Below are 24,574 nucleotides of genomic sequence, written 5' to 3'. Positions count from 1 at the left end.
CTGAACCATGAAGAACTGGAAAATCTAAACAGACCGATCACCAGTAACAAAATTGAATCAGTCATCCAAAACCTTCCCAAAAGCAAAAGTCCGGGACCAGATGGCTTCACTAGTAAATTCTACCAAACCTTCAAAGAGGATCTAATACCAATCCTGCTCAAACTCTTCCAAAAAATTGAAGAAGAGACAGTACTCCCTAACTCATTTTATGAGGCCAACATTACCCTGATACCAAAACTTGGCAAGGACAACACAAAAAAAGAAAACTACAGACCAATATCTCTGATGAATACAGATGCAAAAGTCCTAAACAAAATTCTAGCAAATCTAATACAACAATGCATTAAAAAGATTATTCATCACAACAAGTGGGGTTCATCCCCGGGGCACAAGGATGGTTCAACATCCGCAAATCCATCAATGTGATATATCACATAAACAAAATAAAGGACAAAAATCATATGATTATATCAATTGATGCAGAAAAAGCATTTGACAAGATACAACATCCATTTATGATTAAAACACTTAATAAAATAGGTATAGAAGGAAAATACCTTAACATAATAAAGGCCATATATGACAAACCCTCAGCTAATCTCATAATTAATGGTGAAAAACTGAAGCCCTTTGCTCTATGTTCAGGAACACGACAGGGCTGTCCCCTATCACCTCTGCTTTTCAACATAGTGTTGGAAGTCCTTGCCAGAGCAATCAGGCAAGAGAAAGAAATAAAAGGCATCCAAATTGGGAATGAAGAAGTTAAATTATCACTCTTTGCAGATGACATGATGCTATATATAGAAAACCCTAAAGACTCCACCAAAAAGCTATTAGAAACAATCAACGAATACAGTAAAGTTGCTGGCTACAAAATCAACGTAAAAAAGTCCATTGCATTCCTATATACTAACAATGAAATCTCAGAAAAAGAAATACAAAAAACAATTCCTTTTGCAATTGCAGCAAAAAGAATAAAACACCTAGGAATAAACTTAACCAAGGATGTGAAAGACCTATATGCTGAAAACTATAAGACATTTTTAAAAGAAATTGAAGAAGACACAGAAATGGAAAGACATTCCATGGATTGGAAGAATCAACATAGTTAAAATGGCCATATTACCCAAAGCAATATACAGATTTAATGCAATCCCCATCAAAATCCCAATGGCATATTTTAAAGAAATAGAACAAAAAATCACCAGATTTGTTTGGAACCACAAAAGACCCCGAATAGCCAAAGCAATCTTAAGAAAAAAGACCAATACTGGAGGTATCACACTCCCTGACTTTAGCTTGTACTACAGGGCTACAATAATCAAAACAGCATGGTATTGTCAGAAAAACAGACACATAGACCAATGGAATAGAATTGAGAACCCAGAAATAAAACCACATAAATATGGACAGATAATTTTTGACAAAGAAGCAAAAAGCATACAATGGAGAAAAGACAGCCTCTTCAATAAATGGTGCTGGGAGAATTGGATAGCCACGTGCAAAAGAATGAAACTTGACTGCTATCTGTCACCATGTACCAAAATTAATTCAAAATGGATCAAAGACTTAAGCATAAAACCTGACACAATAAACTGCATAGAAGAAAACACAGGTACTAAACTTATGGACCTTGGGTTCAAAGAGCATTTTATGAATTTGACTCCAAAGGCAAGGGAAGTAAAAGCTAAAATAAATGAATGGGACTATATGAAACTTAAAAGCTTTTGCACAGCAGAAGAAACCATCGACAAAATAAAGAGGCAACCAATTGAATGGGAGAAGGTTTTTGCAAACAGTGCCTCCGATAAGGGGCTAATATCCAAAATATACAAGGAACTCATGAAACTCAACAACAAAAAACAAACAACCCAACTGAAAAATGGGCAGAGGACCTGAAGAGACATTTCTCCAAAGAGGACATACAAATGGCAAATAGACATATGAAACAATGCTCAACATCACTAATCATCAGAGAAATGCAAATAAAAACCACAATGAGATATCACCTCACCCCAGTCAGAATGGCTATCATCAGCAAGACAAATAGTAACAAGTGTTGGAGAGGGTGTGGAGAAAAAGGAACTCTCATACACTGTTGATGGGAATGCAGACTGGTGCAGCTGTTATGGAAGGCAGCGTGGAGGTTCCTCAAAAAATTACGAATAGCATTACCATATGACCCAGCAATCCCTCTCCCGGATATCTACCCAAAAAATCTGGAAACATTTAGAGATAAAGACACATGTCCTCTAATGTTCATTGTAGCTTTGTTTACGGTGGCCAAGACATGGAAACAACCAAAATGTCCTTCGATAGATGAATGGATAAAGAAGTTGTGTTATATATACACAATGGAATGCTATTTGGTGGTAAGATGAGATAGGAACATTTGTGACAACATGAATGGATCTTGAGAGTATAATGCTAAATGAAATAAGTCAGACAGAAAAAGCAAAAAACCGTATGATTTCACTGATACGTGGTATATAAACCAAAAGCAACAAAAGAACAAGACAAACAAATGAGAAAGAAAAACTCATAGACACAGACAATAGTTTAGTGGTTACCAGAGGGTAAGGGGGGTGGGCGGTGGGAGATGAGGGTAAGGGGGATCAAATACATGGTGATGGAAGGAGAACTGACTCTGGGTGGTGAACACACAATGGGATTTATAGATGATGTAATACAGAATTGTACACCTGAAATCTATGTAATTTTACTAACAATTGTCACCCCAATAAATTAAAAAAAAAGAAAAAAAAAGAAATGTCAAATTCACATTAAAAAAAAGACAAATGGATAAAGAATATGTGTGTGTGTGTGTGTGTGTATATATATATATGTAAGAATATTACTCAGCCATAAAAAAGAATGAAGTCTTATTATTTCTGATATGGATGGACCTAGAGTGTACTATGCCAAGTGAAATAGATTGGACAGAGAAAGACAAATCTAAGAAAAACAAAATAAACAAATAAGCAAGATAGACGCAAACTCACAGATACAGAGAACAAACTGATAATTGTCAGATCGGAGGGGGTTGACGGACTGGGTTAAAAAGATGAAGGGATGAAGAAGTACAAATTGGCAGTTACAAAATAGTCGTGGGGATATAAAGTACAGCTTAGGGAATATAGTCAGTAATACTGTAATAACTATACAAGGTGCCAGGTTGGTGCAAGACTTATTGGGGGGACCACAGGTAGGTGCAAGACTTATTAGGAGGACCACTTTGTAAGTTACATGAATGTTTCACCACTATGCTGTACACCTGAAACTAAAAGAATATTGAATGTTAACTGTAATTGAAAAACAAAAAAAACTGAAAAGGTTTATTTTTAAAAGAATAAAGAGTATAAAATAACTATATAATTAAAAATAACTTTCCCTACAAGAAACAAATTTACTAATAAATGAGAAAAAAAATTACTTGTAAGTGAGTATTATTTGTAAGTATACAAGGTAAAAAGTAAAATTTAAAATTGTAGGCATAACTTGTTTTATTGTGCTTTGTATTATTGCACACCACAGATACTGCATTTTTTACAAATTGAAGGCAAAGCCCTCTACCAGTAAAAAGATTATGACTCGCTTTATTGTGGTGGTCTGGAAGTATCTCTGAGGAACTTGCAGTATTTCTGAGCTGTGCCTGTATTACCTTAAAAGGAAGATACATTTCTATCGCTTTTCCTTCCTTACCATGGTGAATTTCATATTCTTTGGTTCCTTGTCCTTTAAATACTGCTAGACATGGCTGAAAAACATAGATATTACTACAGATGTCTGGTGCAGAGGAACAGTCAAACTTGCCAACCTAAGATAGAAAGAGAAGGTTCAATTTGATGAAAATAAAATCTTATCCACTCAGTTAAATATTCATAAAGATGATCCAAAAATGACAATACTCTAACAACACAGTTTCTAAACAGAAGTTAGTGGGCCATAAATATAAGATATAGAAATAATTTACATTTAACACTGAAACTCAACTTAGTTAAAAAAAGAAAGGCCGAAGGCAGTGGACAAGAAGTCTACTGTCCTCCTTTAATGCTGGCATTTTGGAATAAACCTGTGTTTCTTTCCAAAACAACAACAAAAAAGCCTCCTAGAGAATTCAAAAACACAATATAAAGTTGTTTAAGAAATCCACCCTTCTAAAAATAGAAGATATAATCTAGGGAAGGGAGAGAATGAGAACTTTTTAAATGAAACCCAGAAGCAGAAAGAATAAAGAAAAAAGTTAATATTTTCATATATTGTGAAGAAAACTAGTTATTTAAAATATAATTTTATGTATTAAATAAGAAAGCACATTAGCAGAAAGTATTTTTCTTACTTGAATATGTTCATTTTTAAGGAGACTTTTTAGTTTCTTCAATTCAGGATCATTTGAATTTTCATTTTTTCCAAAATGGAAAAATACGAGCCACCGATGATGAGCCAAACGATCCTTAAAGTGATTTAAGAAAAAGAAATGATAAAGAAAAAGAAACGTTAGAGACAGGAAATTCTAAGCATTCTAATCTTTCTTTCATTGATATAAAGTTAATTTTAACCATCCTATTGATACTTTAAAATATTGTCTAAAAAAATTCAGAACCAATCATATTCTTATTTTGTAGTTTATTTAGCATAATGTTATGTAAATCAATTATGTGAGATTACAGAAGGATAAGAGTCACTAAATTATAAAAATCCTACATGACTGTGCGAAGAAAAAAAATATGGTTTTTAAACAATCTATAGCTAAGAAGTTGGAAGGTGGGGGAAGTTAGCTTTTTCAAGTTCAATAAAAAGTTTGGTAGGACTATAGACTTAGACAAAGGTCTGGGATCAATAAGTCGAAAAAAATAATTCATTCTACTACAAACTGAGTATTTCTAAAGCTGCTTTTTAATTCTCAGTGAACAATATATATGGTTCCGCAAGCAAGAACATAAAGTTCCAAATCAGACCCAAAGCTGCTTTGTGATCAAAATCTTGCCTTTTCTGATACTTCTCCTAAAGGCCTTGAGGACTGGTTAGGGTTTACAAAACTATAAACCACCAGCATACCACCAGCAACTCCAGCAATTAGAGTTTAACTGAGAATTGATTGATCTGTAATCCTTTGACACTGCTACCTTCTCTGCAGTGATGAAACAAATGCTGATTTTAAAACATTAAGACTTGAAATATTACCAACGTTTATTACTATTATTATTATTATAAAATTATTACCTCTAGTGTGTTTGCCGAAAGTAGTTCAAAATCTGGAAGGTTATGCATTATTTCCAAATATATTTCTTTAGCATCCAATGAATTAAGAAACTAGAATAAGAGAATCATATTGTAATCTTTTAAATCAACATCCATTTGTTTTCGTCTGTTTTTTTCAGTTTCCATAGAAGAACTTAGAAAAAAAATCACAGAAGTTAAACAGTTTTCAAGCTACTTATTCTAAATGTTGCTCCCACCTCCATAAAGTATATCATATTTTGGCAATTATTAAAAATTGTATAACTGGGCTTTTTCTTAAAAAAAGGTGATGTAAAGCAAATTCCATTATTAGGTATTTTATTACCTGGAATTTTCTATTAACTGTGCTGTGTGTTCTAAAATAATCCTCACAATAACCTGGAGTGACTTCTGAGTCATCAGGAAAAAGCTGTATTATACTCAGTTAAATTTTAATGTTAACCATATTTTAAAGAATGCCAACACTTTACAATTCTTTAAGTATTGACAAAACACTAGAATATTTGATGAGCCAAAACACTTCATACCCCAACCAATCATTACTACAAATTAAGAATGTATAACTGCAAAATTGGAATGGACCTTGTTTATTATAGAAGTTTTTAATATCCAAAAACCAAACCACCTATGAGCTTTGCAGAGCAAAATACACTGATAAAGGTCGTATCTTAAATATGTTTTAGGTCTAGGTGTCTTATTGAAAACAAACGAACAGCTGCAAAAAGCACACCTCCCTCTTAACAAATCTCCTTCGCTTCTGTCCATATTTTATCCTCAGCATATTTTTCTTACAGAAGTATTGCTGCTGGCCTAATTCTTGATGAAGCAGCTGTCACTACGAAGAGTGCACCAATGGTTATATCAAGAAAATGTATATGGGGTTAACAAAACAGAGTTTCATACATAGCTTTAATTAGGAACTATCCATGTTTGACAATTCAAATGTTACTTGAAAAGATCTAAAACTCCATGAAAAAACTTGTAGGAACTACCACTGTATTTACAGCTTTAACTGTGCTCGACATGAGACTCATCATATGGACAGAAACAATGGAAATAAGAACAGGAAACTCAGTTTTTGCTAAGATTTTTTCTTAAAACTTGTTTTTCTGTTTTTAAAATATTCTTAAAGCTCTACGTGAAATAGGTATTTTGTTACCAAAGGGCTTAAGACGCCCAAACAGAATTCTTTTCATGCCTCAGTAGCACAGCTCATTCACTTTAGTCACATTCATTATGAAGGTTTTACTAAAAATACTCCTACAACAGCTTATATAAATATGTAAGTGATGAATCCACTAGAATCTCATTACAAACCTGTTTGTCTCAGTGTAAAACTTGGTAGTTACATCTATAAAGGATACTTGTTCAGTTTCTAAGTTTCACCTTCTAGACATATTCAGCTAGCAGAGTGTTTTACATTTCTTTAAACTTGAATGTTTTTATGTGGGACAAGGACTGTTTAATCCATCACTCCTGGTTATTGCATTTCCAGCATCACTCATTTATGTTTCCTAAGATCGCATCTGAGCTTGCAGTTTTATACCAAAGAGCCTGAAGATCTCAGTAAAATATGAGGGAGTAGTTTATTGAAGGCAAGAGCCTGTACTAAGTGTTGGCCAGGGTACAGGCAATCCTGAACTGTTGGCACAGGGTCAATAAACCTAACTCTTTCTCTATGGCAGTCTGGCCACGCAATGGAATTTAAAACTGCCGCAGCTATCTCATTCTAAATAGGTAACCGAAGAAGTGCAAAAAGAGGAACAGCATTGTTCATTATAATACTGCTTACAATCATACAATAGAAATAACCTGAATATCTATTAGGAGAGGACTGATTAAACTAAGTATGTTACATTTAGTCAATGAATTACTATTCAGGAATTGTCGATTACTATTTTATATATACATATCTATCTATCTATATATATTACTATACACACACATACACACACACACACACACACACTCTTATATACTATATGCAGTACTTATGAGCCAGATACTCTTCTAGACCTTCGGGATATACCACGTTTCCACAAAAGTAAGACCTAGCTGGACCATCAGCTCTAATGCATCTTTTGGAGCAAAAATTAATATAGGGGCCAGCCTGGTGGCTCAGGCGGTTAGACCTCCATGCTCCTAACTCCTAAGGCTGCCGGTTCAATTCCCACATGGGCCATTGGGCTCTCAACCACAAGGTTGTCAGTTCAATTCGAGTTCCGCAAGGGATGGTGGGCAGCGCCCCCTGCAACTAAGATTGGAAACGGCACCTTGAGCTGAGCTGCCTCTGCGCTCCCAGATGGCTCAGTTGGTTGGAGCGCATCCTGTCAACCACAAGGTTGCTGGTTCGACTCCCACAAGGGATGGTGGGCTGTGCCCCCTGCAACTAGCAACAGCAACTGGACCTGGAGCTGAACTGCGCCCTCCACAACTAAGACTGAAAGGACAACAATTTGAGGCTGAACGGCACCCTCCACAACTAAGATTGAAAGGACAACAACTTGACTTGGAAAAATGTCCTGGAAGTACACTGTTCCCCAATAAAGTCCTGTACCCCCCTCCCCAATAAAAAAAAAATCTTAAAAAAAAATTAATATAAGACCTGGTATTTATATTGTTATGTTATGTTATATAACACTCGGTCTTATAGTAAAATAAGACTGGGTTTTATATTAATTTTTGCTCCAAAAGATGCATTAGAGCTGATGGTCCAGCAAGGTCTTATTTTCGGGGAAACACGGTAGTAGAGAAAAATCCAAACTTAAAATTTATGTCAGGAGAAAAATAATGAAGGAGTAAATAAGTAAACTACAGTGTAGTTATAAGGTGATAAGTGCTCTGACAACACTGGAGGTGGATTATGGAAAGATTTTTAAAGATAGCCACAGATTTTCGTGATGAATTGATTATAGGGTATGAGAAACAGAGGAATCAAGAATGACTCCGCAGTGTATGGCTTGAATGATAAAGGATGGAGCTTTCATCAGCTGAGATGGGGAAAGCTGTGGATAGAGCAGATTTATGAGGGATTATCAGGAGTCTAGTCACAGAATCTAAGTTTGAGAAATTAATTGATATCCCAGTGGAAATGAACAGGCAGTAGGATATGTACACGCCTGGAGTAGAGGGCAGAGACCTAGGCCACAGATCATACTGGAGAGTGTAGCACAAAGTGATAATTGGATGTATACCTAAGTAGAGAAGTAGAAGGGTATTTACCAAAATTTGATGGTGCTGGTCTGTTGGTGATCTGATTTTAGTAAATTGTGCATCTTTCTTTAAACATTTCTATACCATATATGAATTTCTGTAATGAATATGTATCTTTCTCAACACTAAAACAACAACAACAACCCGAATTAAAATACAGAAAACTAAAGAAAGTTTGTCCTTTATTAGTCTTTTCTTTTGGGGTTCCCTAGAGACCTGTCTTATATCCCATTATTCATCTCAATGCCTTGACAACTAGCTTGAACCTCAGTTTCCTTATTCATAAAATTAGGGAGATAAAACACACCAGTAGATCACCAAACTGAGTTTGTACCAGAATCTAACAGGGTAGTATGAAAAAATAGATACTGGGCTTCAACCATACCTACCAATGATCTATATTTTAACATTAGAAAATATACAAATAAATGAAAATTCACTTAACACGTTGCGTACGGCAGGGTTTAAATCCCTCGTGAAGATTCTCGTGTTCCGTACGCAACGTGTTAACCTAAGAATGTATTCCATACGTTTGGGGTTTAAAAGTATAATAGTTTATGCCAGTTTAAAAATAATTCGTATAGCAGACTTTACAAGCTGAAGTATGTATTAAATAGAATCCCAGAGATTAAATATTTGTCCTAAATAATTAAATATTCCACATTCCGATGATGTAAACTGATTCATCTTCTTGTTCACTGTTTAAAAAACAATGTATTTGTATGTGAATGCGTGTGTGCATTTAAAGAAATTAAAATGATTCATACCAAAATATTGCTTTTTTCTTTATTATTTAAAGTGGCTCCAGGAGGAAAATAGGCAGTAGTACTTGTTGTAATATCCAGACTTGTACAAAGGTTGTCCTGGGTGGCACAGTCCATCCATCCTACATTAACAAGACCATCCTAAAATGGAAACAAAAAAATAGATCGTGTTGCAAGTGGAAGAAAAAGGTAAAGGGGTTTAGCTTTATTTAGCAACACAACAACTTTTCTATTGTAAATTAAACTGTTTTTTAAAAACATTCAGAAATGATGCAGATTTGAATAACATGATTAATAAATCTGATCTGTAGACATAAAAATTGCATTAACCATACACAGAACATTTATTTTCTTAATTTTGTTTCAAATTTATTAATTATAACACTGTACATACAAAATATATTATTTTTGAGCACACCTAGAACTTTGATAATTTTTGTAACTGGCAAATTCCCAACCCACAAAGGGAGCTTCAACAATGTTAAAGTATCAACAATAAAAACTGTTACCAAACCGTAATATGATGAGAGCTAGAATAACAAAACAAAACAATCAAAAATAAAGTTTGGAAATAAAAAAACACATATATAATTCTGGTTAAAGAGCATTTCATAATTAAATTACAGAATACTTAGAAGTGAATGACAGCAAAAGCATCACGTGTCAAAATGTATTTAACACAGCTAGTTAGAAACTCATGAATACATTTCTCAAAAAACAAAAAAGATTATAAATAAGTGAGTTAAGTGTTCAAGAAACTACCAAAGAAAATATCTGGAATCAGTTTTTAAATGTGTTTTTTAACACGGCAATGTAATTGATGCTTACCAACATGCCACTAAGCCTGAGACGTGTCTGTGAAGTCAAACAATCTAGAGGAAAAAAAAACAAGGAAGCAATTTCAGTTTTATTAAGTCTACACTTTCATTTGCCTTTCTCCCAAACTACCATGTTGATTTTAGGCAATTGAGCTCTACTGATAAATATTGAAACCTTTATTTACTCAGTAGATGCTGAGGTCAAAGTCCCACTGAACTCACAAACGCATACATTCACTCTCTCGCGCTCGTTCTTTTATGCCCTCCCCTTATTTCCTAGGATTTCTAGCTAAAGAAAATAGGAGTAATTTTCTCTCAAGTTCCCATTAGGACCTTACTCTCCAATCTTTCCTCTTACCAATAATTCCCTTTATCTAAGAGATCTCATGATTTGGGGGAAATTAGATGTAATGAACCTATTTGATAAAGATATGCAAAGAATCTTTAAACTGAAATACAGTCTTAAAATATCGTTGTCACTATTTTTATGAAAGTTCTGTAAATATGAATGTTAGGACAAAATGCGATAGATTTAGAAGAAAGAGAGCTGAGCATCACAGAGCCTATAGAGATAGGTAAAATCAATCTACTTGGGATAAAAGTAAAAGAACATCAGAAATTTTTAAAAGTTTTCCTCATGTGTGGAATGGACAACAATCTGTGCATTAGGCCAAAATGACAAACTCCTCAAGGATAGACTAGGTTTAAGGGTGATTTTTGTTGTAAGGCAATACCTTCCTAACATAGGCCTGATAGGGTAGGGTGGGTGGTTGATTTTAGTTTCAAGGAAGTACCTTTTCAACGTATCAGCAAAAAGCCTGAGAGGTGAAGTATGGGGGGAAATCCATGCTGGGATTAAACGTATGAAAATGTATTAATGAATTAGGATATTCTGTAATACTGGGACCAATTTTTTAACCATCTCATTGCTTGAATACAGTTTTCAGTTTGTGGTTTCGTATGTAGGGTATTGAATTTTCAATTTAATCTACTAGGGAAAGATTCCTAGAAACAGAAAGTTGTCATCTTCAAATACATAATTTGAGGCAAAAACATGTATACATTTTTGATATGTATGTATGATGCAAAGTCAGTAACTCCAAAAAATTATTATTTTGGGAGGATCATATCTGTCAACAACTATTTTTGCAAACTGCCAAGTACATCTGTGGCTATCTGAAAGTGAGATATGAGTATGATTAAGCTGAAAAACTTGCTCACCGAACAGAAACTATAAATGATACTTTAAGAAAGTAATAATTTTAAAACCTCTGATGTGTAAAATAACAAAAAAGGTAAATATTCATTAAATAAAAAACTACAATCTTGGGTATAAATTGTAGTTTGAAGTACCGAATAATCAATTATAGTAGCATACTTAAGATTGTCACCTAGTCTAAGAGTACACACTTCCAGTTATAAGATTAACAAGTTCTGGGGATCTAATGTACAGCATACAGTGATTATAGCTAATAAAAGTATATTATATACTTAAAAGCTGCAAAGAGAACATCTTAAATGTTCTCAACATGAAAAAGAAATGGTATTTGACAGGATGGAGGTAAGCTAATGCTATGGTGATAATCATTTTGTAAGTGTATCAAATCAACATGTTGTACACCTTAAAGTGACAATGTTATGTCAATTATGTCTCAATAAAGTTGAAAAAAAATAAATGTCATAGTCTATCATAACAAAATAATAAAATTACCTCCTCCTTTGGAACAAAAAGTGATCAGCCAGCCAATACCAGCAGCAAAAGCAGTTTGTATGGCGTTCACAAAATTTCCTTTTAAAAAAACCCAAAACAATAAAATAAATAAATGAATAAAATAAAGCAAATTTTTGACCAGTTATTACTAGATAATAAAAAGTTTTCTAAACGTTTTTTTTTCCCTTCTAATCTCACCCTCTTCCAATCTACTTTAATATTTAGAATTTCCTAAAAATCCTCTTAGTATGTCAAATTCCTTAACTGGCTCTCAATTTCTTCATCATATAAAATCTAAATTCATTATTTCATTAAGAAACTCAAAAACTGCTAAGTAAAGCTGTTTGTGATCTGAACTTTGTCTACCCATTCAGCCAACTATAATTTTCCCCATGACACTCCACTGCAATATTCATCTTTCTGTTAGATTCATGAAGTATTGCCAGTTTCCCAAATACACAGTAATCTTTTAATGCTTCCTCTTCACTTTCATGATAGATTGGGTCTGACCTCGTTCAAGAAGTATTTTCTAACCTTTTTTTCTTTTTCCTGAGTTCTTCCATAGACTTCATCCTTCCCTAAGTTTACCTCTAGCATAAGAGTTACTACCGTGTTTCCCTGAAAATAAGACCTAGCTGGACAATCAGCTCTAATGTGTCTTTTGGAGAAAACATTAATATAAGACATGGTATGGTATGATATGATATATTATATTAAAGACCGGGTCTTATAATAAGACCAGGTCTTGTATTAATTTTTGCTCCAAAACATGCATTAGAGCTGATTGTCAGGCTAGGTCTTATTTTCGGGGAAACACAGTACGTTTAGTTTTCTTTTTCTTTTCTTTCTTTTTTTTTTAAGGAGGACGCAGCTCACAGTGGCCCATGCAGGGATCAAACCAGTAACCTTGGTGTTATTAGCACCAAGCTCTAACCAACTGAGCTAACCAGTCACCCCACTACTTTTAATTTTAATGGTTTATGAACGTCTTCCTAAAATAATGAGGTCCCTGAAGGCATGAAGTATGTATTTTATTACTGCAGCCTTATCATTTAACACGGCTTTAGAGACATAACTGGTATTCAATGAATGACAGCAGCACCACTTTGATGTGAATACAATCATTTCACGGGTAGTATAGAGTAGTTAAATAACCCACCTAGAGTCACTTGAATTAAAAGCCTAAGATTAACATTTTTAAACTTTAAAATTAAACAAGATAGGCATGAATTTACTCCCTGATATAGTGTACTTATTAAAGCAATAAAGCACTTGGTTTACTAAACATTTAGTTGTACTTTGAAAGTTGCTTTTTCATCTAGTCCTATCTCATATCCATTCCCCACATCTTAATTGTTTTAGTTTGTTTACACATATAATTCATTTGTTAAATGCCTGCTGTTTAGTGGAGGTCAGAACAAACGGCACAATTTCCTCCTAAGCAGCATGGGAAAAATACTCTACTATGATCAAAATATTAATACTGCCACTGAAAAATTTAAAATACCAATTTCACAGTATCCTTGAAAATAAAGCAAATTAAGAAAATAAAATTACCTGTCCATAATTCTGTCACTGTACTTCTAACATGCTGCATGGCGAAACTCACTAAACTTTCCTTTGATCTGTCACCATGGTATTTCACTGCAGCCTATGTTTTTTTTTTTTATAAAGAGAGAAACATCTTTTACTTTTTCTTTTTAAAATCCACTAGAAATAATAACAAATAATTTTGATACTACATTATTTTCACTAATACAATAAGAACAGTCTCTCAAATGTACAGTGTTATTTCCAAATGATATGCTGAGACTCTGGATTGTATAGATTTCATGGAAGACATTTTAATAATACTATTTATAATAATTTTAGTTTCAGTTGTATCACTTAAAACTGGAAAGAAGGGATATCAGAACTTTATATTCAATGAGACAATACCTGTAAAATACTTCATATACTATAAAGCAAATATGCATATTGGTTATATTGTAAGACAGCAACTGAAATTGACAAACATTTAATTTTGAAATAAAGCACAGTATAGACCCTTTAACAATGTGGGTTTGAACTGTGCTGGCCCACTTACACTGGGATTTTTTCAACTGCCTGCAGTTCAAACCCATGTTGTTGAAGGACCAACTGGAGGTTGGGAATCCATGTATGTAGAGGGCCTACTTAAGACGTGTTTTTTCAATTGTACAGGGAGTTGGCACCTCTAACCCATACGTTATTATTCAAGGGTCAACTGTAATGGTATCATTATGTATTCATAATATAATCCAAAATGTTTATTATGACTAGAGCCTAATTAGATAGCACCTAAAATAAGATTTAAGAATCGAAACATTCTACGAATTCACATATTGTTTTCTTTAGTATTTTCCTTGTTATAAAGTTCCATAAGCTTAAAAAATGCTAACTTGATCCCTTACCATTCCAGACCTAAAAATGAAGAGGCTGGGATAACTATTGACTCCTTTCATTCGGCAAAGCATTCTATCATCACCACAGTTAACGGCTCCAATTCGAAGTAATCCATCCACTTCTTTAGCAAAGTCTCTCCACTATGAGGAAAAAACGTTAAGTATTTCTCTGATAAGATCATTTTTCTTCCCTTGAACACTCTTCAAGCTATAAATTCTTAAGAGGATATTTTTAGCAAATAAAACCATATGTGAAATTATATATTTGTGGTAGTTATAATTACTATTAATAGAAAACATTCTAGTATGTTCAAACAAACTCAAATAACTGATTAATCAGGATGTGAAACATACATACCGTGGGAGCTAAGTCATGGCAGTGTGAGCACCCTGGAGAGTAAAAGTTCACAAACCACAGTTCTCCAGAATTAACAGCAGCATCTAAAAGTACATAAAAATGGAAACAACTCAAAATGATTTACTAAAAGATTTTTGCATATTTTAGTTAAAAAAATTTCTGTTGAGGTCAGAATGAAAAAAATACTGTTAGTCATACATCTTTCATACTGCCTTTATCATTTTCTGTACAGTTTTTCTATATGAAGAAAACATTATTTCAACTGTCAAACTAATATCTTAAAAAAACTCTTCTAAACTCATACTTGAATAAGCAGCAGCCTTGAACTGCTTGATATATGTCACCATGAAACTTGTAAAAAGGAAGCAACAGTCAAACCTCATGTAACAGTTTGTGTGGATGAGAGAAATGAAAGGGAGGAGGAGGAGGGGCAAAGGGGGAAGGGTGGAGAGAGAGAGAGAGAGAGAGAGAGAGAGAGAGAGAGAGACTGAGATTTAAGCTCTTCTATAGAGTATAGGTTAAATGTGGTCAATCAATTCTGACAGCTACTTCAAGTTCTGAAAGAATGAAATAAGAGAATTACATGATATAATAAGGACTCTTGAGGATTAAATTTAATATTTGCCCTTAAGATATTTGCCTTGGAAAACTATTATTTGAAAAGTATTAGATCAAGGTTTTTTTAATGAGTCAAAACATAAATACATATCTACTAAAATAATAGATCTGAATAGCACATAATGTCCAGTCAACAATACATTATAATCTCTATAGGATGACCTAATATAAATCCATGAAATTTATTCATTTAAAAACCTTAACACTATATGTGCTCTAACATATAAGGTAAAAAAGTGAAGACAATTTGCTTTTGGTTAAAGGGTTTCCATATAATTCCATACCAAAATCACATCAATTTTTAAAAAATATTTTCATAAGTTATATGAGTAAATTACATTAAGACGTCAAAACACACATACTACTCTAAATATGTGTAACTGATTCAGATTAATCAGTAACATATGCAGGGCTTAATGTTCATCTGCATTTCAATTATACACACAAATCTATGAGAAGAACAGTTAACCATACATTACAGACAAAGTGTGTAATTTAGGATTTTATCAGCTGTTTTTTGGCAGCGTTTAGAAAGTCTGACAAACAGACCACTCTATCTAGTTGGTAAAAATGATTGCCATGTTGACTTAGTCCACCAACTGGTACTAATTTAGGTAAAATCTTAATAGACTTAGTGCAAACTTTAATAGAAATGGGCTATTTCATTAGCTATAAACAAGTAATGAGGTGGTTATTTACATATAGAAAGAGCAATAATTAGACAAGTATTACTGTTTTTAAGTCATAAATAAAAATACGATGCACAACAAATCTGAATGGCATCTAAATTCAGCATAAAACCTTATCTGCAGTACAAATGTCTCCTATCTTGGTACTTTGTTTTCATACAGCAGTTCTAACATATTTGCCCAGTTTCCACTGTTGTTGAATAAGGTTAAAAATGTTTTTAACACTGTATTATCAAAGCTCAATGGGATGTTTTTACATATTCAGTAACCCAGAACACAATATATTTCAAAATGCAAATATTGCCTCTAAACTACACAACTACAGCTGATGTCTGTTAATATCTATGGAACTATAGCTAATAGCTTTTTAAAAAATGGCAGAAGTGCTTTGAATTCCTCTTTAACTTCTTGAGCTTGTCTTCAAAAGGATGCCTGTATTATGTGGGTACTATTCAGAATGATTAGTTTAGGTGCGAGATGTTCTGTTTTGCAGATACTATCTAGAACTGGTTTATAATGACTGATTATATACTTTTATATACGTGTGTGTATATATATGTATATGTATGTATGTATGCATACAAATATGCATATACTTTTCTGACATACAAAAATAATATGCACCATGTCTAATGGGAAGTATGAGAACATTAAAAAATTTAAAAAAATGTTTTCAAGTACAATTGATGTCCAACATATTAGTTTCAGGTGTACAGCACAGTGGTTAGACGTTTATATACATTACAAAGTGATCTGTCAGATAAGTCTCACACCGACCTGACAACATATGTAGCTATTACAATGTTATTGACTGTCTTCCCTAAGCTGTACTTTACATCCCTCTATTTTGTAACTGCCAACCCTGGGCCGGGGAGCCCAGTGTGGGAACCCCTCACTCCTCAATGGGGACCTCTGAAGCTGAAATGTCCCTCCTGATTCTTAACTGCCACATGGGCGGGGGGGACTAGCCTGTTTTGCATCTCCACCTCTCCTACCAGACAATGTGGCTTTTTCTTTATATCCTTAGATACAGGAGATCTGTTCAGTTAGTCTTCAGGTGGTTCTCAAGGGTGGTTGTTCTATAATTTAATTGTAATTTTGATATGGTCATGGGAGGAGGGCACAGCGTTTATCTACTATGCCATCTGGACCAGAAGTTCAATGAGAACATTTCTAAAGCTTTCAAAGTGGAGTTTATTAATCACATTTTCTCTTCCGTACTGTAGTTGAACACTCTAGAGTAGCACTCCTGATAAAAGTGAACTATATAATTTGCACTAACTCTCCCACTACAACTACAGAACTGAATAAAATATAGATTTTGTTCAACAGATTTAATTTTCAACAGGTTTTCTGTTGAAAGCATCCAAGTTACCAATGCAGTGAAGAATTAGGGGGCCAAGATGTGGGTGGAGGTGGAAATCAGAGGGCCAACGTTTGTCACCTCTAGAAGAGGTAGTTCACAGGTAAGAAACTGAGCAAAGCTTTCAAGAAATTCAAGCTAGAGAGAGAAAAGTGGAGTTCAGGGTACATATAAGGAAGCGTCCTGTAAACTGAAAGTGACCAGTCTTCTTGAAGTCCAAAGCTCAGCTTTTGAATCATTTCAATCTGTTTGGTAAAGCTGATCTGAGATTGTTAGTGACCCTGGCCAGATGAAAGCGCAAGTCCTCTCTGGAGGAAGAGCACATACATAACTTTAACTCCACCATTATTTACATAATTAGTTATATAAGAGACAAGACTAAGCAACTCAAACCAATAGAAACAATTGGTAATGGAAAGAGACCCACAAACACAAAATAGGCTAATGTGACATTTACGTAAATACAACATAATACTACTATCCATGCTTGCTATCTTCCCTTGGTTTCTTTAACTAAAACTTCAGGATCACCTTGTCTTAGCCTCGTAATATGTAGACTAGAATTAGAGATCTAATGGAAGGGGGGCAGCTTTGCAATGAGCTTATCGGTATTATTTCTGAAAAATTATCTCTAAGGGTTTGTGGCTGTAATTTATTTTTAACTATTATTTTGGGGTCCTATGTGCACTATCAGCAGTTCTTAACGTCTTCTTTAAAGTGACATATTGGAAAAAGTGAATCTATGTGTAATATAACCATCAGGAAAGTCTTTCATTCTGGGTCAACTCATTTGTTAGTGAGCTTGCAGGTTTTGTTCAGTTCCTCCAATTCTATCTCTAATTATAAAGTTTTCTGCCCCATTGGACCACAAAACACTGACAATCTAGGAGATAAGAGACAATAATAACTACAAGAAAAGCAATAGGTTCATATAACTACATGCAGAAAAGTCATGATTCTGCCAGCTTGTGACTAGGATATCAGTTCTGGGTACCCACAATAAAAATGAATTCAATTTTCTTCCACTTCCTTTGTAGGGAAGATAGGTTTTCGATTCATTTGCCTTAGAACTTATTCAAGTGTTCACATACAAGACTTTTAACAAAGTAATGTACTAAATAGCTACTTGTAGGCCTGAGCTCACCAACATAAAGAAAATAAGAATAAAATGTAATTCTTGCTTAGGAGGAACTGTAAAATCAAGTGATTGTAATACATCTTTTATAAAGATAATATATAAGTTATATATATATGTTTCGTAGTTACTGTGCTATTTTAGTTTTCTAAATTAAATGAGATTGTAACGGTGCAAAATAAAACTGAAATTTGATCTGCGGTAAAATATGTTGGTTTGAAGTAGAAAAGGAAGAATAAATCTATTTTATTATACAAAGTTTGAAAGTGTAAGAATCTAATCCAATATTTAAAGTTTTCTAGAATGCAGTGGGAAATGCAGAATTCTATTTTATATCCAATTTCATACAAATCACAGGTAAAATTTACTTCTAAAATAACCACATACTTATCTAAAACTCTAAAATCCAAAAATTCTGAGACTGGAAGAAATTTTTTAAGTTTGCAGCCAGCTAACCTGGCATGTAAACCTAGCCTGAACTGATATGGGGCTATATATAATTATAACTGCTTTAATTTAGTATGTATACTTATATATTTTGCTGCAGAAATTCTAATGTTTTAAATATTATACTGCCCCACATTGTGCTAAGAACTTTATTTTTTGTCTGTGGTGATATTTTATTTTCTTCTCATCCAGCTTTTATCCTCTATGTGTTTATTTGTATTCCTTTTGCAAAGTTTGTATTATACTGCATATATAATTTTGTATTAGGCTTTTTTTCATTTAATATACTCTTAAATGTAAATTTTTTTTAATAATGTGGGAAATATATAGAAAAAATAAATATTGGTTCATTATAATTTCAAACTTCTTAGTCACACACAAACACACATGCATAGAATGCTGAGGATGTTGCTTAGCCCTTCCAAGATTTCATTTCCTCATCTGCAAAATGTGAGGCATAATTGTGGTCAGGAGGATCATAAAAGCTCATTAAGACAATGGAAGGAAAGTTGATGATAAAAGAAACTGTGAAAATCTTAATTATGGTTGTAGAACAATATTTAATATATAATATATACCATATAACTTTGCAAAAATCCAAAAAATTTCTAAATTTTAAATACATCTGTCCTCAAGTGTTTTATATAAGAGATTGGTATCGGATTAGTATTGGAAAATTGTATGCCCACAGACTTACCAAATTCTCTTCTATCCAATGTTATGATTTCAGGATCATCATCATAAATACCTAATTTTAAAAGTATGTAAAAATTATAAAATTAAAACTTTATCATAAAACTAAATTACCTTAAAAATAATCATAAAAATTATTATCATAAAAATAATTTACCTAAAAATAGGTTACTCACTCCTGTTTTAATCATCAAAAATCAGATTACTATACTACACCTCATAGTTGAAAAATATGCAACAAAGAATAAAATAAGAATAAAGGTAACAGTACATAAAACCATTGGTGATATATTTAAAGAGTAATCAAAAGATTTTTATTTTCTATACGGACCATCATAGGTGTGTGTATTTGTGGGGTTCCTAATGTTCACATAATTTCATCTCCACGAAAATTTCTATTAATTTTTTAAAACCTTTTTATTTTGAAATAATTATAGAATTACACAGGAAGTTGTAAAAATAGTACAGATTCCCATGTACCTTTTACCCAGTGTCCCCTAATGGTGACATGCTATATAGTTTCAGTAAAATATCCAAACCAGGAAACTAGCACTGGTACATTACACAACTAGACTACAAACCTCATTCACTTTTCAGTTATGTTTTTAGTAAATTGTATTATTCAAAATTATTTTCTATGGCTACAAATCCTAGAATATTTGCAGAGGTAGAGACAAACTTATTACGTAAATATAAATTTTATTTACCATAATAATGAAAATCAATGTGAGACAATTTCTCTCTCATTACTATATAAAATACCCAAATAATATTAATGATAGATACAGACCAGGGGTCAGCAAACTTTTTCTGCGGAGGCCAGTTTGTAAATATTTCAGGTATTGTGGGACATATGGTTTCTGTCACAACTACTTAACTTAGCTCCTAAAGTGTGAAAGAAGCCACAAACAATATGTAAATAGATTAACATAACTCTATGGGCATACCTCAGATATACTGTGAGTCTGGTTTCAGACCATCACAATAAAGCCAGTATTGTAATACAGCAAGTTGTAATCTTTTTGCTGGTGGAGGTTTTGCCTCCAATTTGTAAAAAAAAACAACCCTATCTGTGAAGTGCAATAAAATGAGATAAGGTGTGCCTGTATCCAACAAAACTTTTTTACAAAAAAACAGATGGCAGGCTAGATTTAACCTGTGAAATGTAGATTGCTGACACCTGATACAGACTATCAAGCTGTAGTGAATATACTTGAAAATACTACTTTGAAAAGCAAGTCAGTCTTGAGAAACAAATAACTTCAGTTATAAATTGAAAATATTTTATTCAGTCTAATATAAAAGCATACTTCAGTTGTTATCTTGTATTTAAGGTTAATTAATGACTTAAGAAAAATAGTAGGTACCTGAATGCTCCCTTTTACCTAGGTACATGTGTTTACTTTACCCCTCCCTTGGTTTAGTTTACTCCTGTTTTTGCCTCATTTCTTATTCCTGTCAATACCTTAAACCATTTAAGGATGGCATTTCTACTGAAGTGACCGCTATTAAACTTAAAGGATTAAATTTTAGCCTTTCTTGGAAAACATGATGCTCTAAATATATCGAAAGGCTTTAATATTTAACTTCTACTGCAAATATTTTTTAATTAAATATTTCTAAATTAAATTTTGAAAGTATTTAACAAGATTATAACAAAAACACCTTCACATCTGTGCAGATAATATCTACATACCACCTGACTTTCCTTTTGAATTCCACTCCCATGTTAAAGAGTCAAGGTGACACATATTAACTACATAAGCTAAGTGGTAAAACCCAATTAATTTTCTAAATTTACCCAAATAAAAAACAAGAATTTCATAAGGAATATCATATCTTACCAAAATCATAACGATAATAATTCCAGCTTTCATACTGGCCTCCTTCTTGATTATCTGCAAGTCCCTTTTCTCCATATTTGTCATACTTTTTCCGCAGATCTTCATCTTTGAGTACTTCATATGCTCTATTTATTTTTAAAAATTCACTATGTGCATTTGGGTTATTCTATTAAAAAACATTAGATATAACATCTGTTTCAGATACACAATCAAGTCTCTTTAGAACCTATATGTAGATTTAATTTATTCCTGATATTCTAGGAGAATCACGGTAAGGAGCAGTAGTAAAATATGAAGTGGGTTATCATGGGTTGAAATAAAAAAGGAGTTTTAAAGAACTACAATCTTAAAAAAAATAAGAAAAGTGAAAGAGGAATGAGAATTGATGACACAAAAGGGTGACAAACATGGTCATACAACATAAGTCCTTCTAAGAAATACAACTGAGAAAAAACTAGTAATTGGAAAACCTTAATATTGTTAAATATTATTTGTTACCCCTAAAACAAATACAAAGAAATTTGTATGTTATTTTTCTAGCTGAGGCAAAACTAACATATTAACTAAAAAAAGTGTGTGTCTCAATCCATCAGATAATTACATAAGAACTAGTATCATACTAATAACCAAAACTGGATTGGAAATACTTATTACTGTTTAAAAGAATTGGTTTTTTGAAGAATGCTTTCATCTAAATAACACCTAGTTGTACAAGGTCTACATCTTTCATACGGAAACTTAAAAAAATCACATTCTAAAATTTAAAGAAAAAATAAAAACCCTAAAAACAATAGAATGTAGATTTCAGGGAAAGATCAACTATTAAGACTCTTAGAAAAATTTTGATACTAGTGCTCAGCTTTATGCATCCAAAATAAAATAATCCTATTTTAAAAATTCTACCTAGAAAATAGAAAATTATAACCATATCTTTCTCCTTGACAAGTATCAAATCTCAATATGAAAAAATTAGATAAATTATAAAAATACTGTAAGAAACAAAACTAATTTAGTTTTGAAAATTTTTATTATTGTGTACATAATATTTATGATTGGAAGTAACTGCATTTGGCCACACTCAAGTTTATAATATTTCTTGACCCTGGTCTTAGACTTGTGCATGGGTGAAAATTGAAGCACGCTATTATTAGCATGCTATTACTGCCATTTGTAGCAAGCCATACTAAGATCTAAGGAAATAATTTTTGTTACTGTTCCAAATACTTGATCTCAAATTACTTTACTAAGAAAACTACTTCAACTACTTAAGACACGAAGTAGTTGTCTACTTTGGGACTAACATCTGTAACAGAACTGTTGGAAATTAGTTTTCAAATTAAGAGGGAATTGAATTTTTGGTACTGACGTTCATTCATATACTGTTCTAAACCAGAACCTTTTGCTCTTCTGTTTTTAGTACAGAAGTTGAATTATGATTTTTGATGTTATTGTTCTTAAACATTTTGAGCACTTAACTTTAAAATAACTGAAACATATGAAAAGTTACTATAATACATTAATCAGATATGTTTAAAAATAAATTTTTACCTACCGGATTTTTATCAGGATGAAGCTTCAATGCCAACTTCTTGAAAGCTTGTCTAATTTCTCTACTGCTTGCAGTTTTGGCTACGCCAAGTAAACTGTAAAAATCCTGATCTGTGCCGACAAAAATGGCCATAGACACTATTAGAAAACAAAGAATGACCCTTTTCAAGTCTCTGACATAGTCATCTTTATTTAACCAGACACCCATTCTTTTTCTTATACGAGATCTAAGTGAACATTAAGATACACGACGGGTTCCAGTTGATGTAATATGCAACTTTGAGAACTTCTGTCCACATTACTCCAATGGTGACTTGAACACGAAACTTTCTCCCAAGTGTTAATCTAAAGAGAGAAAACCAGGTAAAGTACATTTCAAAAATCACAAATCCAGTAATAACACTATTTATTAAATAACACGGTCAGCAGTACAATCTCCACCAAATGTCAAATCAGGGTGAGTGCTTCAGGCTCTATTTTTTGAGGGCCCCTTTCACTTACTTCTTCCATATCCAGGTATCCAGACTTGGGAAATCACTCAAGGTAGCAAGCAAAAGGTAGTGAGTGTGTGGTTGTATTATAGCTAGCTATAACACTTTAAAAACAAAGTCAGCAATTTGTTCTGATCAGCACCAGAACACAAGGGAGGGGTTTCCTTCCTTTTTCTACCCAGTTTAAGCATTATGTTTCTGTAATACCGCTCCCTTCCTTTTGGGCTACTTCTTCACCACTTTAAGGCTATCCGGTTTCCATTTTAATCCGATTTCACTTTAGGAAATATCCTTTGAAAGGACTAGAGGGAAGCACAGCATCGTTCCAAAGGTTATTTTTCATATAATCCTTCCAAAAATGACAGTGAATTTATATTGTTGCAGTAGACAACTTACATAGGCCATTTTCCCCCGAGTTTTCTCAGGTGATTGATTACATTAAATCTAAGCAGACACTACCAGAATAACTGCAAGTTAACAGTGTAATTTTATTGCAAAGCTTACGTTTGGTATAAATAAAAATAGAAAAACGGAGTCAGTTATTTAGACATGCTCAACTATGTAGGGGAAAAATAAGCTCCACTTTATCTGATGACATTTAAACTTGCATACTTCCAAAGATCTCAATGCTCTGAAAAATCTAACCTTCCTAGCATCCTGTTTCTTCTTTTTTCATTTAATTCTAAATGTCTAATTTTTTTTCTCCCTATCTGCGGTCTTTGGCTCATTTCTAATCCCTTCTTCATGCCACCAAAACAAAACAAAACAACACCTTTGTAAAATATAGTGATGGATATTAATATCCAGACTAGAAAACAATGATTGGGGAAAAAGAGAACATATTCTCAAACACCACTTTGGGACAAGTGGTGTTCTCTGCCTTGCAGTTGTTCTCAGCGTGGGTGTGACTGACTTGCTCTGTGCTGAGCTGCGTGGGCAGGTGGAAAGACGCTGCAGGTAAAGGCAATACGAACGCCTTCCTGCAGCCATCGCTCTAGAATGGGAAGCGGGGAGAGAGTAAAGGTGGACACATTGGATGAAAGAGATGGTCAAGTGCTGTCGGTGTGTGAAGTTTCAGGCCGGAAAAGGGAACAAGAAGCCCGAGCAACTGAGGCTAAAATGAGAAACTGGGGCAAGAATCGGGGGAACCGCTGGCCGGAGACAGGGTGGTACAAGTTAACAGGGAGGAAGACGGGGAGCCAGGACACAGTAAACCAG

At 33.4% G+C, this 24,574-nt stretch overlaps 1 protein-coding gene across 2 annotated transcripts in view; it reads right to left on the bottom strand.

The window, feature by feature from the left end:
- Positions 1 to 24,574, bottom strand: part of DNAJC10 (DnaJ heat shock protein family (Hsp40) member C10) — a 48,124-nt gene that overhangs the window by 23,017 nt on the left and 533 nt on the right. For both annotated transcript variants that reach the window (XM_019752849.2, XM_019752850.2), the window contains exons 2-13: positions 22,870 to 23,210; positions 21,318 to 21,483; positions 19,478 to 19,528; positions 14,529 to 14,611; positions 14,180 to 14,311; positions 13,305 to 13,398; positions 11,748 to 11,825; positions 10,047 to 10,090; positions 9,222 to 9,359; positions 5,224 to 5,313; positions 4,340 to 4,453; positions 3,703 to 3,817 (exon numbers count right to left, since the gene is read on the bottom strand). In XM_019752849.2, coding sequence (XP_019608408.2) covers positions 3,703 to 3,817; positions 4,340 to 4,453; positions 5,224 to 5,313; positions 9,222 to 9,359; positions 10,047 to 10,090; positions 11,748 to 11,825; positions 13,305 to 13,398; positions 14,180 to 14,311; positions 14,529 to 14,611; positions 19,478 to 19,528; positions 21,318 to 21,483; positions 22,870 to 23,073 — 1,309 coding nt within the window. In that variant the 5' untranslated portion in view covers positions 23,074 to 23,210. The remainder of the gene's footprint in view (positions 1 to 3,702; positions 3,818 to 4,339; positions 4,454 to 5,223; positions 5,314 to 9,221; positions 9,360 to 10,046; positions 10,091 to 11,747; positions 11,826 to 13,304; positions 13,399 to 14,179; positions 14,312 to 14,528; positions 14,612 to 19,477; positions 19,529 to 21,317; positions 21,484 to 22,869; positions 23,211 to 24,574) is intronic.

Source organism: Rhinolophus sinicus, linkage group LG01 (assembly GCF_036562045.2).
Source record: "Rhinolophus sinicus isolate RSC01 linkage group LG01, ASM3656204v1, whole genome shotgun sequence".
NCBI classification, from domain to species: Eukaryota; Metazoa; Chordata; class Mammalia; order Chiroptera; family Rhinolophidae; genus Rhinolophus; species Rhinolophus sinicus.
Note: the sequence above shows the minus strand (reverse complement) of the source record. Positions and strands in the feature narration are given on the sequence as shown.